General features: G+C 39.0%; 1 protein-coding gene across 2 annotated transcripts in view; it reads left to right on the top strand.

The window, feature by feature from the left end:
* The window catches only part of galnt14 (UDP-N-acetyl-alpha-D-galactosamine:polypeptide N-acetylgalactosaminyltransferase 14 (GalNAc-T14)), a 42,920-nt gene extending 30,543 nt beyond the window's left edge, over positions 1-12,377 (top strand). For both annotated transcript variants that reach the window (XM_056269144.1, XM_056269145.1), the window contains exons 9-16: positions 542-645; positions 1,498-1,624; positions 2,964-3,056; positions 3,163-3,246; positions 3,683-3,827; positions 5,458-5,577; positions 5,962-6,277; positions 12,160-12,377. In XM_056269144.1, coding sequence (XP_056125119.1) covers positions 542-645; positions 1,498-1,624; positions 2,964-3,056; positions 3,163-3,246; positions 3,683-3,827; positions 5,458-5,577; positions 5,962-6,120 — 832 coding nt within the window. In that variant the 3' untranslated portion in view covers positions 6,121-6,277; positions 12,160-12,377. The remainder of the gene's footprint in view (positions 1-541; positions 646-1,497; positions 1,625-2,963; positions 3,057-3,162; positions 3,247-3,682; positions 3,828-5,457; positions 5,578-5,961; positions 6,278-12,159) is intronic.
* Positions 12,378-12,744: the final 367 nt, after the last annotated feature.

The following is a 12,744-nucleotide window of genomic DNA, read 5'->3' as shown; positions in this document are numbered from 1 at the left end:
TCATCTTTACAACCCTTGACAGGTTTTTCTACTTTACACTCATACACTGAGCCCGATTGTTGAAGCTTTTGGGCTTTGTTTCTGCCTACTAAAATAAGATGAGAATAGCTTTGTGAAAAGTAAATGAATGTGAAATGAAAGTACGTGAGTGGCCCCGAGGAGAGGCAGAGGAAACGATGTGTCCTATCACTTCACAATGAGAGATTATGGCTGATGCAATTCAAATGCTTCCGATAATACCGGAGCCACTTCCTCTAGTGTCCTTTCTTAGCACTTGAAGCAGCTCTCTGGGTACAGTGATTTTGAAGGGCAAGCTGAGCTTCATCAGGAGAATGAGAAATGGGCCACACACCCCCACTTCAGTGACCTTTTATCCTCTTTTCTCGTTTCAAGACTTTTCACCCAAACCACATTCAAAAAGAAATGCTTTCTGACATCAATCCTGAGTGACAGCAGTATTTTAAGCAGTCACCTGGATTGAAGTGTTTAATGTCAAGAGAGACTTAATGTTTCACTCTTTCTTCACTCTTTCAACCCTCAGAACACCCATCATCGCAGGTGGACTTTTTGTGATTGACAGATCCTGGTTTAATCGCTTGGGAAAATATGACACAGCCATGGACATCTGGGGAGGGGAGAACTTTGGTGAGTTATTACTATGCATGAGAGCACCTGTCTGATGGCACATAAACCGTCAATCACTTTTCTTACGTGATCGAGCACTGACGGAGGAAACTTAGTGTTGTTGTCTTATCACATAGAGGAAATGGCTCACAATGACATTTGAACGTAGAAATAGCTTCTCTTGATCTCTGGAATCAATTTTCTTAAACCGTATCTACAGTATTTTGTTGCTTTTATTTAACTGCTAAGGGTTTTCTTTTCTTGACTTTGTAAAATCCTTAAGAGCAATGTACTGTGGGGAATTGGACGGTTCTCTGAGCTGAGTTAACTTATCATTAACCATGCATGTATGAAAGAATTATACTGGAGCTGTTGCAGCGCTGTTTTTTTCAGACTCAAGTATGCTACTATGCTCATAATTGCAAATGAGCGTTGGGCAGTGGTATATTTAGACAAGAGATTTCAGCCGTATGATCTAATTCTTGCAATGAGAGTAAGACAAGGGAGTTTCCTGGAGGGCTACTGTAAATCACATATACACATGTCAGCATGTTATTTTTCTCTACATGACATAATATGCACATACATTTTATACTGTACATTTATGCAATATACAGTGTCAGCAGAGTCACCTATGAATGTACACTACTGTTTTTTTAAAAGAAATTCATAATTTTATTCAGCAAAGATGCATTAAATTGATCAAAAGTGGCAGTAAAGAAATGTTTAAAATTTCTTTTACTGTTTTATTGTATTTTTGGTTAAATAAATACAATCTTGGTGAGCATAATGGTGAGCATTATGTTCTAATGCATAATGTTTCTTTTTAAATAAAACACACTGTGATTGATGTTTATTGTATTATGTTTGTAGAGATTTCTTTCAGAGTATGGATGTGTGGAGGAAGCTTGGAAATAATTCCCTGTAGCAGGGTCGGCCACGTATTCCGCAAGAAACATCCCTACATCTTCCCAGAGGGCAACGCCAACACATACATTAAGTAAGAGTCCTGAGCAGTGCGCAACTTATAATATTAATTCCTATCCATCTGAGTTTTTAATAAAATAATCCGGCTGATAAAGGATGTAACATTTTTATTAACATTAGAAGATTTTGTTTTGTCCTTGGGGGGTTTTAACCTGTAAATTTGAATATGTTAATCATTTTTATTTTTATCTCTGTTGAATGTTTTCCTATGTTATTTGTTGGATTTTTCTTGGCAAAGATAGAGATAATACTCCAACTTCTGCCTGGGAGAAAATCTGCTGTGTAAAATTTGTTTTCTTTTATCACGTTTTGCCTCCGGGGAAAAACCTCAGCATGAAACCGAATGAAATATTAAGAGCATAGCACAACATTCTTTCTGAATCTGAATCGCTATGCAGTGTGCTCAGTCAACAAAATCTGTTTCCTCATATAGTTCAGAGGCTCTAATGAATAATTGCTGAAGGCATTAGCTGGCTTTCCTAGATACTCTTTAAAACCATGTCCTTTTACATCTGTTAGCAAAGTTATTTGTTAGATATGTAACAATCAGCTATGGTTTGTTTATGTGTAGATTTAGTTCATAGCCTGCAATAAAATGTCTTGACGAGCTGAGACGTGCAAAATATTGTCAGTTTTCATACAGAAACAAATCATTGATATTTATATAACACCTCTACTCCCTCTGAATATCATTTATACAGCTGTTGGCATCAATCATGCCATACTTTAAATAAATAAATAAAGTATTATAAAGTAAATAAATAAATTGATTAAATAAAACGATCAACTACATAAAAGTAAATACAATTTAAAGTATCTTGATATTAATTTCATAGTAACTGTATTACAGTAGGTGCTTTCTTAAAGTTCATCTCAGTAAATCCCTTAATATTACACTTAACCGTGGAATTCATCCTGCTCTGCTGGTGCCAAAGACATTTTTAAGCAATTGGACTTAAAACAAATCTCACATACGGGGAGAGACATGAGTGATATCTAGGGATCAGAATATTGAGAGAGGTACAATCTTTTGACTTTTGCCAGTATGAACCACCCAGAACACCCTTGCAGCTGCATAGCAATGCGCAAAACAAAAAAGTCTGAATAGCAACTGCATAGCAATTACCTGACAAACACCCACAATACCCTAGCATGTGACTGTGAGTTTTCCACTCAGATTTTCTTCAGAATCTGTCTGTTCAATACCTGGCTGTACAGACAATATTTTTAGTAAATGTACGGGTAAATGACTTGGGAAGTCATCCTAATGATCTTCTTGAGGTTGAAGTGCGTATTTTAGAGGAAAGTGTTTAGCACACTTTGGTGTTCACATTCAATGCTCTTTGTTTCAGGAACACCAGAAGGACTGCTGAGGTTTGGATGGATGAGTTCAAACTGTTCTACTACTCAGCTCGACCGGCTGCTCGGGGGAAGTCCTATGGAGAGTGAGTGACTGATAGCATGTGTGTGTTTATGTGTGTATCTATAATGGGGAGGCATTAGGGAAAAGATTCATCTCTTATTCAGTTCATTCTCTTCCTCTCTTATCAGCATTCACGGCAGGCAGGAGCTCCGCAAGAGTCTCAAGTGCAAATCCTTCAAGTGGTATCTGGACAATGTCTACCCAGAGCTCAAGTGAGTCAGTGTGATGTGTGTATTTGAGTGTCTGCGGGTGGTGATGGATGATTGTAAAGTGCCATGTTATTATTTAGCATGGCAGTGCATGGCCTCTCTGTGTCTAAAGCTGGTTTGTTGAAGACTAGCTGCTGACCATCTGCTCTCATCTATCTCGAGGGAAAGATTTTTCACCCACTATGGCAGATTTTACTTTGTTTTAGGTTGTTGTTTTTTTCTTAAAAGACGATTGTATATTTATTAATTTGTCATATAAAAGTTGACAAAAGTCCAGGATACATCACCCGAGAGAAGTCTGTTGTTTTCACTGAAAGATTGAGTTATAATATTTTAATTAAACATAACAAGATCAAAAAATAAAGTTATACAATATACATGGATGAACCACATGCAGATTATTATCATTACACTATTGTGTTTCTATCTCCAAATCCAGAGTTCCTGATGATTCTGATGCCAAGTCTGGTGTAATTCGGCAGAGACAGAACTGTCTAGAGTCTCGAATAGTTGAGGGACAGGATGTCCCAGTGCTCACACTCGCACCCTGCACCATCACCAAAGACGTACCAGCAGCCAACCAGGTACAAGATTCTGGCATAATATAAAAAAAAAGCATGCTTGAAGCATTAATGAGCAGATTTATTTTTCCTTATCAATCAATGTTGGTACTGCCATTGCTGGAGGAATTCTATTCTATTAAGATCAGAAAAGGAGCAAAGGTAGTGTGTATTTTTACTCTCACGCCAGGAATCGGTGACATCTCACACAGTTAGGCTGCTACTCTGAGATGCTAGATTACATTAACTGCTATGCAACCAGGGGCATGTTGAAAGGGCAGCTTTTACAGCGGGGTAATGGGATTTAATTCAGGTCACATTTATGCACTGCTGTGTAATTATATTAAACAAAGAGGTGCCCTCTGGTCTCTGAGCAGCTAATCTGCCCTACTGTCATCCTTCATGGCTCCCTCACCTGCACATGAGCCTGGAAAAAAACAGCGTTGTGCGTCATTCAGAATTGAATCCATGAATGGCTATTAAAGTCTATTCAGCTCCTGAATTTTAATTGAGGCTGCAAACAGGATACAGAACTGAATTTTGAATTTAAGGAAATAGTATTAAAGTGCAATACAATTCCATATTCATTAATCATAAACTATATATGGGGTATTTTAAAATGAACAATACATTTTTTTAATAGTAATCAATGTTTAATAATTTATCATTTTATATTTTATTAAATTTATAATTTGGTTAAACCAAAGCCATGAACTAATAGCCATAAAGCCTTAGACTATCATTCTTCCCAGTCTCTTTCGCATTGTAAAAAAATACATTTTTCAAAAGTTTATTCTCTAAATTATAAAGCCCAGAGACGATGAGAGACATTAGATGGGGTGTTTAGGCACCAAAAGTGATTTCAGAGCACTTAAGTGTGTTCATAACACCACAAGAGCATGTTTCCCTGCTGCCTGCTGCGTGTGACCTTGTTAAGCGTCTGTAAGACTCACCAGATGGGAAGCGGTTCATCAGCATGGCTCACAAAAGCACATTTTCACACTGCCCTTGTGCATCATTTTCTCTACATGTCTCAGAACAGCAAATGAGACCACCTTCTCAGAGGAAAGCAAAAAGTATCTGTTTTCTTCCAAGATCTCTCTCTCTGTTTACCATTTAAGTGGAGGTGACAGATTAGAACAGACATCTTTAAATGAACAAGTCTGGGAATGCTCTAGCTTGTTTCCTAATCTAGGTTTCTAATAAACCTGGCATTGTATACTATGAATATTGTTGGCTCTATGTGACAAATTGCTTATTTTCCTCTATTGTTAAATCGCTTTGGATAAGAGTGTCTGCTAAATGCATGAATGTAAATGCAAACCTATTAAAGATGGATTGTGAAGTAAACCCATGGCATTACTGTTAAGAATAGTAAAAATTACACTCATTTAAATTTTTTAGATTCATAAAAAATTAGGATACTTGATTTAAAAACAATAAGGTTTATTGAGCTTCCAGTCCAATCTGTCACATAACATTTAAAACACCTGGAAGATCTTTTCTGTTAGTCAGTCTGTTTTCTGTTCTAGTCAGTAATGGCATGCAATCTATTGAAATCTGTGTAATTCTCTGGAAAGAAAATTGCAATTGCTTTTTCATTTCATTATATGTTGCTACAGCATCAGAAAAGCCTGTGTTCTTTCCTGCACAGGAGTGGATCTATACCCACGGACAGCAAATCCGTCAGCAGCAGCAGTGTCTGTCCGTCTCCACCACTTTCCCTGCCTCCCAGATCCTGCTCGTGCCGTGCAACATCAGCGACGGCAAGCAGGTACCTCCACTGCAGTCATTTCAGACGAGAGCACGGGAGACATCTGTGACAGACCATAAATCAGGCCGCACTTAGAAATCTCCCAGAGGAACCTACTGACATCAGCTCTATGAGTATCAGTCCCTGTGTTAGACAGCCCCTCAGGAGAGGCTTTACTCTCAGGCCGATGTCAGCGTTTCCACACGTCACATTTGTCATGTCAGTGTCAGGGACATGCAGCATACTGTAGCATCAGAAAACATTTTGTTTGTTGTGCAGGGAGGCGTACATATAAATAGATATGTGTGAAGTATGAATGTACACTAAACATTATATGCATGATATTTTATACTGTCTGCAGAAAATGTGTACTTATCCATGTGTTTATGTCTCCTGTTACTGCAGCGTTGGCAGAAATCTGGCACTCACCTGGAGCACCTGGCATCTCGTTTCTGCGTGGACAGCGAGATGGCTCTGGATGGCATAGAGAGCAGTAAAATGCTGGTGATCAGCCCATGCGAACTGTCAGCGCACACTCAGAGATGGGAGATGCCTTTCTCGTGATCCTTCCTTCTTGGCCTCTCCTCACCTTTCAGAGCTCAGCTGGAGTCAAAGATGGATAGAGAGGCAGAGAGAGCGAGTGTGTACCTCCAGGAGGGGCTACATCTGTGTCCTGCTGTTCTGCTATGTCCACTCCCTTTGTCTCTTCGACACACCCCAGGTATGGTGGGATTGTAGAACATCCTGACTTAATGAAATTACCTCATTACTGTCGCTATATTAATGCTATACTCTACATTAAGGGCTTGTCTGACAATGTTAATGTTTAAATGTTAACTCTTAAGCCAAACAAATTTGAGTCAGCTTTAGAGATAATCATTTTCTAATGGCAAAATATTTTCTTCTATCCCAGCTTAATATGCAAATTCAACTATAAGTTAGGTGCTTGTTGGCTGATTCCCCTAAAGACACTGTAAATATCAAAACGTTGCTTGTTTGTTTGACTATCCCTACCAGGACTGTGTTTCCCAAAAGCATTGTTAACCTAAGTGGACTTTAGAAATTATTGGTACTATTGTTCTATATGATCTGTCAGGGTTGTGGTAAGGGATGAATCAAAGACTCAATAATGCAAAAATGGGCATTTATTTGTTATAAAAAAATAAAACAAAAACTATCCCAAGGTAGTAGGGTTGCCACCCATGTCTGATAAAAAACCGGGACATATCGATTACCCGCCCAACCCAAAATTTGAATTTGAACTGTAGGCCTATACACCGAATGCCTCGCAAAAATATAGCCTATATTCGCGTATTTTCTGATTTTTGCTATGACTTTTTGCCCCTTTATTAAACATTTAAAATATTCACAAATTATATGGACAAAATGGTTTTCTAAGGCCAAACACAAAGGCTATAGATGATTTATAGGCTATTATAAATGTTTCTGAAAAATTAACGAGGCATTTTAATTGTTTATTAATAAACTAGTATTTTCTAAATCGGCTGCAACATATCTCCATCTCCGCTGTAAAGCGGATGCGCCTTTAGATAAGAAATTCATATGGATTACATAATCAGACTGTATTTTCTTTCGATTCGAATTTGTTAGTTTAAAAGTGGACATTTCAAGCTTTAGCCTACATGGGCTTGCTTATTTTTGAGACGCGATCCAGTTCACGGAGACCATCAAAGAGCGCGACTGATTGTTTTATTTTATTTTACAAAAGCACAACGTTTTCTTGTTATTGTGAGTTTACACAAATAAAAGTAGTTGCGAATGATGTATTGTTGCGAATGATGTTTATTTTCTATGACCAGAAATGATAGACACACCCGTCGCTATGGGCGGGCCATAGGGGGCCGGGCCCGCCCGCAAAAATGCTTGTGCCCCCCCACCCCAGGCACTTTTTTTTTTTCTTAAAAAAATTACTTTAATTTTATATTATAATAGTTGCATTCTTTATCATTAAAACATTAAAAATATATAAAGAAACAATGGTGTGATTGTGTTTGATTGATGGGAATCTACACTGCAACAGCCTATCACGGCCTCACTAAAAAGAAAGTTAGGATACGTACGTGACATATCACGTCAGTGTAGCCGCTCAACAGTTACCGCGCATTTTAAAGCTATAGTCAGATGAGTTTTCGCCGGCTTACTACTCGCTTCAGTTCGTCTGGAGAGAGGACAGCGCTGCCTCCACTCAAAGTACCGGTAGGTTCAAAGTCTCTGTGCGTGTGTGTGCGTGCGACCGTGCGTGTGTTAGGGAAGGGCAAATAATTAAAAAAAGAGTTAGTAAATGCGCTTAAACTTCCAAAAACCTGTAGAGTAGTGGTCTGGGTTCAAACAGTCCAACACACAAAGTGAAGCATTAACGTGACTGGAAAGAAAGTGAGGCTTCGTTTTTCGTTGATCACGTGTTTCTCCGAAAACAATACGCGCTCCGGCACAGAGCTTCATGAGAAATTGCGCTGCGTACTCGATACGCGCTTTGAAGCTTCAGTGTCAGATGTAACATCAGTGTGTGTGTGTGTGTGTGTGTGTGTGTGTGTCTCATTGGCAATGCATATCCCTCTGTTGACTGCTTCAAAATGCAATGTTTTAGAGAAGCTTCTGGACTGGTGTTACATCTAATATGTTGTATAGTCAAGTATGTTATGGTTATTCATAACATTGCTTCTATGTAATGTGGTGTAGGCTACAGGCTACCTGGTCATAAAGCTGTTGGTTATGTTTAACGTGACGATTACGTGCTGCGCGAATAGAGTATACGATTATTATAAATATACGTTGGCTAATAATAATTGTGCCCCCCCATGCATTTCACATGCCCCCCTTAAGACTGAGGTCTGGCGACGGGTCTGATGATAGAGTAGGCCTATTTTAAGTTGTTTCCACTGTTGATAGAAAAACGGAAGTGCTCGCGCCCGCGCCTCGTGCAGCAAGCTCGCTCCACACTCCGATTACATGCGCTTCTTGAGGCAGACTAACAAACGCACACTAGCACACACACTCAAGGTCTCTCGCTCTCTCCCTCTCTGCCGTTGCGCGCGCTACACAGTTTGAACATACATATTCACGTAGCCTTTCGAAAACCGGGACATTCAGTGTCCCGGGAGAGTGCATAAATTTCCCGGGACAGGTTATTAAAAAGAAGGACAATCCCGGTAAAACCGGGACAGGTGGCAACCCTACAAGGTAGCCTGGTTAAAAACCAGACCCTTTTCAGTCGTGAATTTGCCGGAAGTTCGTCTGGGTTTTCCCAGGATAATCCCAAGGAGGAAAACAGGACCGACTCGACGCAGGGAAACAACGCATGAGGGAACGTTCAACGGGTAACATATCATGACGATCTCGCACAGGACAATAAACACAAGGAGAATAAGGGCCTGTTTACACAACACCTTTTTCAAATAAAAACGAAAAACTTTTTATGCGTTTTGGCCGACAACGCCGTTTTGGGTGCCTGAAAACGCAAACTTTTGAAAATGGGTTTCAAAGTGCAAGTTTTTGAAAACGGTCTCCACGTAAACAACAAAAATGCAAATCTCTGAAGATGATGTCTATAGTGTTTCATCGCCATCTAGTGGCCTGGCAGCAGAATACAGGGGTTTTAGTCGTTTTCGCAGATCCGTGTGAATGGGGATCGTTTTGACCTGGTTTTGACAATGGTGTCTTCTGGACGCGGAAAACTTCTCTGTTTTAAGCATATCGTTGTCGTGTAAACGTACCCTAAATATGGAGCAAACAAGGCAGGTAACGAGGGAGGATTGGTGGTGCAACTGAACCAATAATCAGGGCTACGCTCAGCCCCGACAAAAAGTTGAAAAACGTTTTTTTAACGTAAACGGTGGTGCGTTGAACACCCTGTTCTGATGACGCAAGATTTGCAACTATGGAAGCTGAGAAGGTCATTCTTTGTGTTCTTTTTGAAGAATTTTCGGAGCCTGATGAAATCGGTATAAATACGTGTTTAATACAGCAAAATACACTCAATGTTACAGTCACTGCCTTTGCCGTCCAGAATAAAAGAGAACATCCCAATCGAGTTAATGGATTTGTGGAAACTGTGGTTCCTAATCATTGTGAATCAACATTTGCCTCGCATTTCAGGTGAAGGATAATCCACTTCTTACCTCCGAGACTGTGTTATGATCTATATGACCTTATTATTTTTATTATGAGTATTAGGCTTAACATTATTGCTGACCACTGTTGATATGCTATATTTTTACTATAAAACTCTTAGGACAAACATGTCTTCTACAATATCTTCAATTGTTGCGTATTTTCGGGTGCAGCAGACACATTTGTAAACGACTTTACTTGGACCCATTGTGCGAGCTGTCTCTTTAATACCGCATGGTTTATATACATGTTGCTGCTGATTGGGCTGACATTTTTGACACACCAACCAAACAAGAGAAAAAGTATAGAGAGCCAAAGTCCCTCCCCTTCCGGTCGACCACCATGGGACCTTATTTCGGAAAAATATTGCATGGTAGTCAATGGCGAGAGACAACAAATATTTTGATCTCGTTTGAACTGTGCCCTGAATTACACATATGATGTTTGTCAATTTAAAAGATACATTTTAAAGTCAAGAAAGTCGCAGTTTGATGTAAAACTGTTGAGGTATAAGACTGTGAAAATACGTAATTAAAAAGACTACAAACCCAAAAGGCGCACATTTTCTCTCAATGAATGAAGCTAACTTTACTGAAGCTAACGTCTGTCATTTCGTCTATAGTCTTACGTTATAATCGTAACGTTACGCCGTCATGCCTGAGTGTTTTGTACCAGACTGCACACACACGAGCAGCGGATCTCGCTCGTTGTTTCGCTTCCCGGGAGATGTAGTTCATTTAGCGATTTTCACATAAAACTAAATGTCACTCTTCTGTTTTATGACAAACTGCGACTTTCTTGACTTTCATAATTATCTTTTAAATTGACAAACATCATATGTGTAATTCAGGGTACAGTTCAGACGGAATAAAAAGATAAGTTGTCTCTCGCCATTGACTACCATACATATTTTTTCCGAAATAAGGTCCCATGAGCCGGAAGCGGAGGGGCAGGACTTAGGCTCTCTATTTCATACCCCGTTGCACACTGTTTCCAGGAAACATGCCGTTCAACCCGGAAACTAGCAAAACGTTGCGCACCGGTTTGAGCTTGAATGTGCCCTATAGGTAACAAGATGGGCAGGGTTAGACAATAGACAGGAGAGCACATGGCACAAGGAAACACACATGACAAGCCATGTGCTCATATCAAACATGACAAAAACACGAGCACATGGCCAGCAAACACAATCACAAGCCATGTACTCAAACAAAACAAGACAAGAACACGCAACTGAAAAAACAAGTTTAAGCTGAAGTACAAGAACTGCTAGAACTGAAATAAAAATAAATTAAAGATAAATATTTAAAAATAATATTAAAAATGACAAAAGCACATTGAATTCACTAAAATGAAAATGAAAACTGAAAATATAAAAATTAAAATCTAAATCTATAACTTTACTGCTTCTGGAAAACGCAGCCCGGCCTGACAACAACAGTGGCTCAACCAATGGTATGAGATTGGAGATCTTTGAGATCTTTTTTTTTCTCAAACAATAAGTGCAGTGTTCAGAATTCTTGGTTAAATGCAATTAACATTATTGTTTTAATGTCATAATTATGTTTAGTGGCAAAGAAATTACACATCTCACCTTTAATCTCTGTATTCTATGCTGGGGCAACAGTACTTTTAAAAGTACACTTCCAAAAATATACTTCCAATAGAAAGTAATTGTTATTTTATTTATTTTTTATGGAAATAATGTATTGGTTACTATCTATCTAGCTTTGAGCTCTAACAATCAGTTGGCTGAGACTCCTCCTCTTCCAAAACGACAACATTTCAGGGTTTTTCTGGCTTGCTGGTTTTTTTTTTTTTTTTTTTTTTTTTTGTGTGTGGTGTTTTTTGCTGTGTTTATCTTCCTGACAACTTGCAGTGTAGACAGCTTTGTTGATTATAATGGGGGTGGCCTAGTTTTGTTGCTTTGCGTTGTGCCACTCGCTTGCAGTGTAGACACTTTTTCTCATGCAATGGGCAAGCCTACTTGACTGCATTATGGGGAGACAGTTAAAAAGTAGTTTTGGTGTTGTTATATTATACATTCAAGAAGTAGCACGTAACTTTACTCATTACATCCAAAACATAATCTTGATATGTAACGTGTTTGTAATATCCCTAATTATTCTGAATTATTTTTGGGGACAAATACAATCTTAGGTTGTAAAAAAAAAAAAGTATAAAATGTGTAGTTTAGAAATTAAAATGTATTTAATTTAGAAGTTAATTTAGAATTTAAATTAAGACTGCACAAGATACATTAAGTTTGCCTTCAAAAATGCAACTTGATGCTTTCCTACCTTCGGATACTACAGTACCTAATCAGACAGTATAATGTTTTGGACAGCCTCAACTGAAAAAAAAAATGAACCTCGTATTAAAGTTTGACATCCATACATAGTAACCAGTCTAGCCTACCCGGTCTCTCGTGGCTGTACCTTGGCTGATCTTCTCTTCTGTCTTTCTTTCAAGGTTCCCCAGAGTGTCAATCATACCGATGCTCTCCAGAACAGAGTTTGGCAGCTGGACACACAAACTTGTGGGGTCACTCATCGAGTGTGATACACGCTCACACTGGAGAACAACGCACAACCTTTTTATTTCTGTTTCGCTTGAATTTACCCCAATACAAAGCACTTGTGAGATACATCTTCTAGCACATCGATATACAATAAATACCTTATTTTTTATTAATGGCCTGCTGCTTGCATTTATTCCTAGTCGTAAGTAAAGAGTGATCCAAGTGTATTTAAGGTAGTTGCTAACATTGATCATCAAAAATAGACAAATCCCAAACGGATTGAATGTCATTTAGCATGTCAGCACAGCCTCATTAGTCCATAAAGTAATGGCATAGCTGCTGCATGCAGTTGCAGAGAGCAAACTTCTGTTCTGCAAGCAAATGAGCTCAAGATGGTCAGGAGTGGTTTGTTCTCACAAGCTCTGTGTTAGCTGCTAGTAAGTGGAGAACTGAGACTGTTTGCCTGGAGGATCTAAATAAAGCACAGCCCCATCGCCACACATGCCCAGGCGACATGACAGGGAGGATCCAATTAC

This window comes from Rhinichthys klamathensis, unplaced genomic scaffold, assembly GCF_029890125.1.
Source record: "Rhinichthys klamathensis goyatoka isolate OS25496 unplaced genomic scaffold, OSU_Roscu_1.1 h1tg000281l_1, whole genome shotgun sequence".
NCBI lineage: Eukaryota > Metazoa > Chordata > Actinopteri > Cypriniformes > Leuciscidae > Rhinichthys > Rhinichthys klamathensis.
This window is presented reverse-complemented; position numbering and strand designations above follow the sequence as displayed.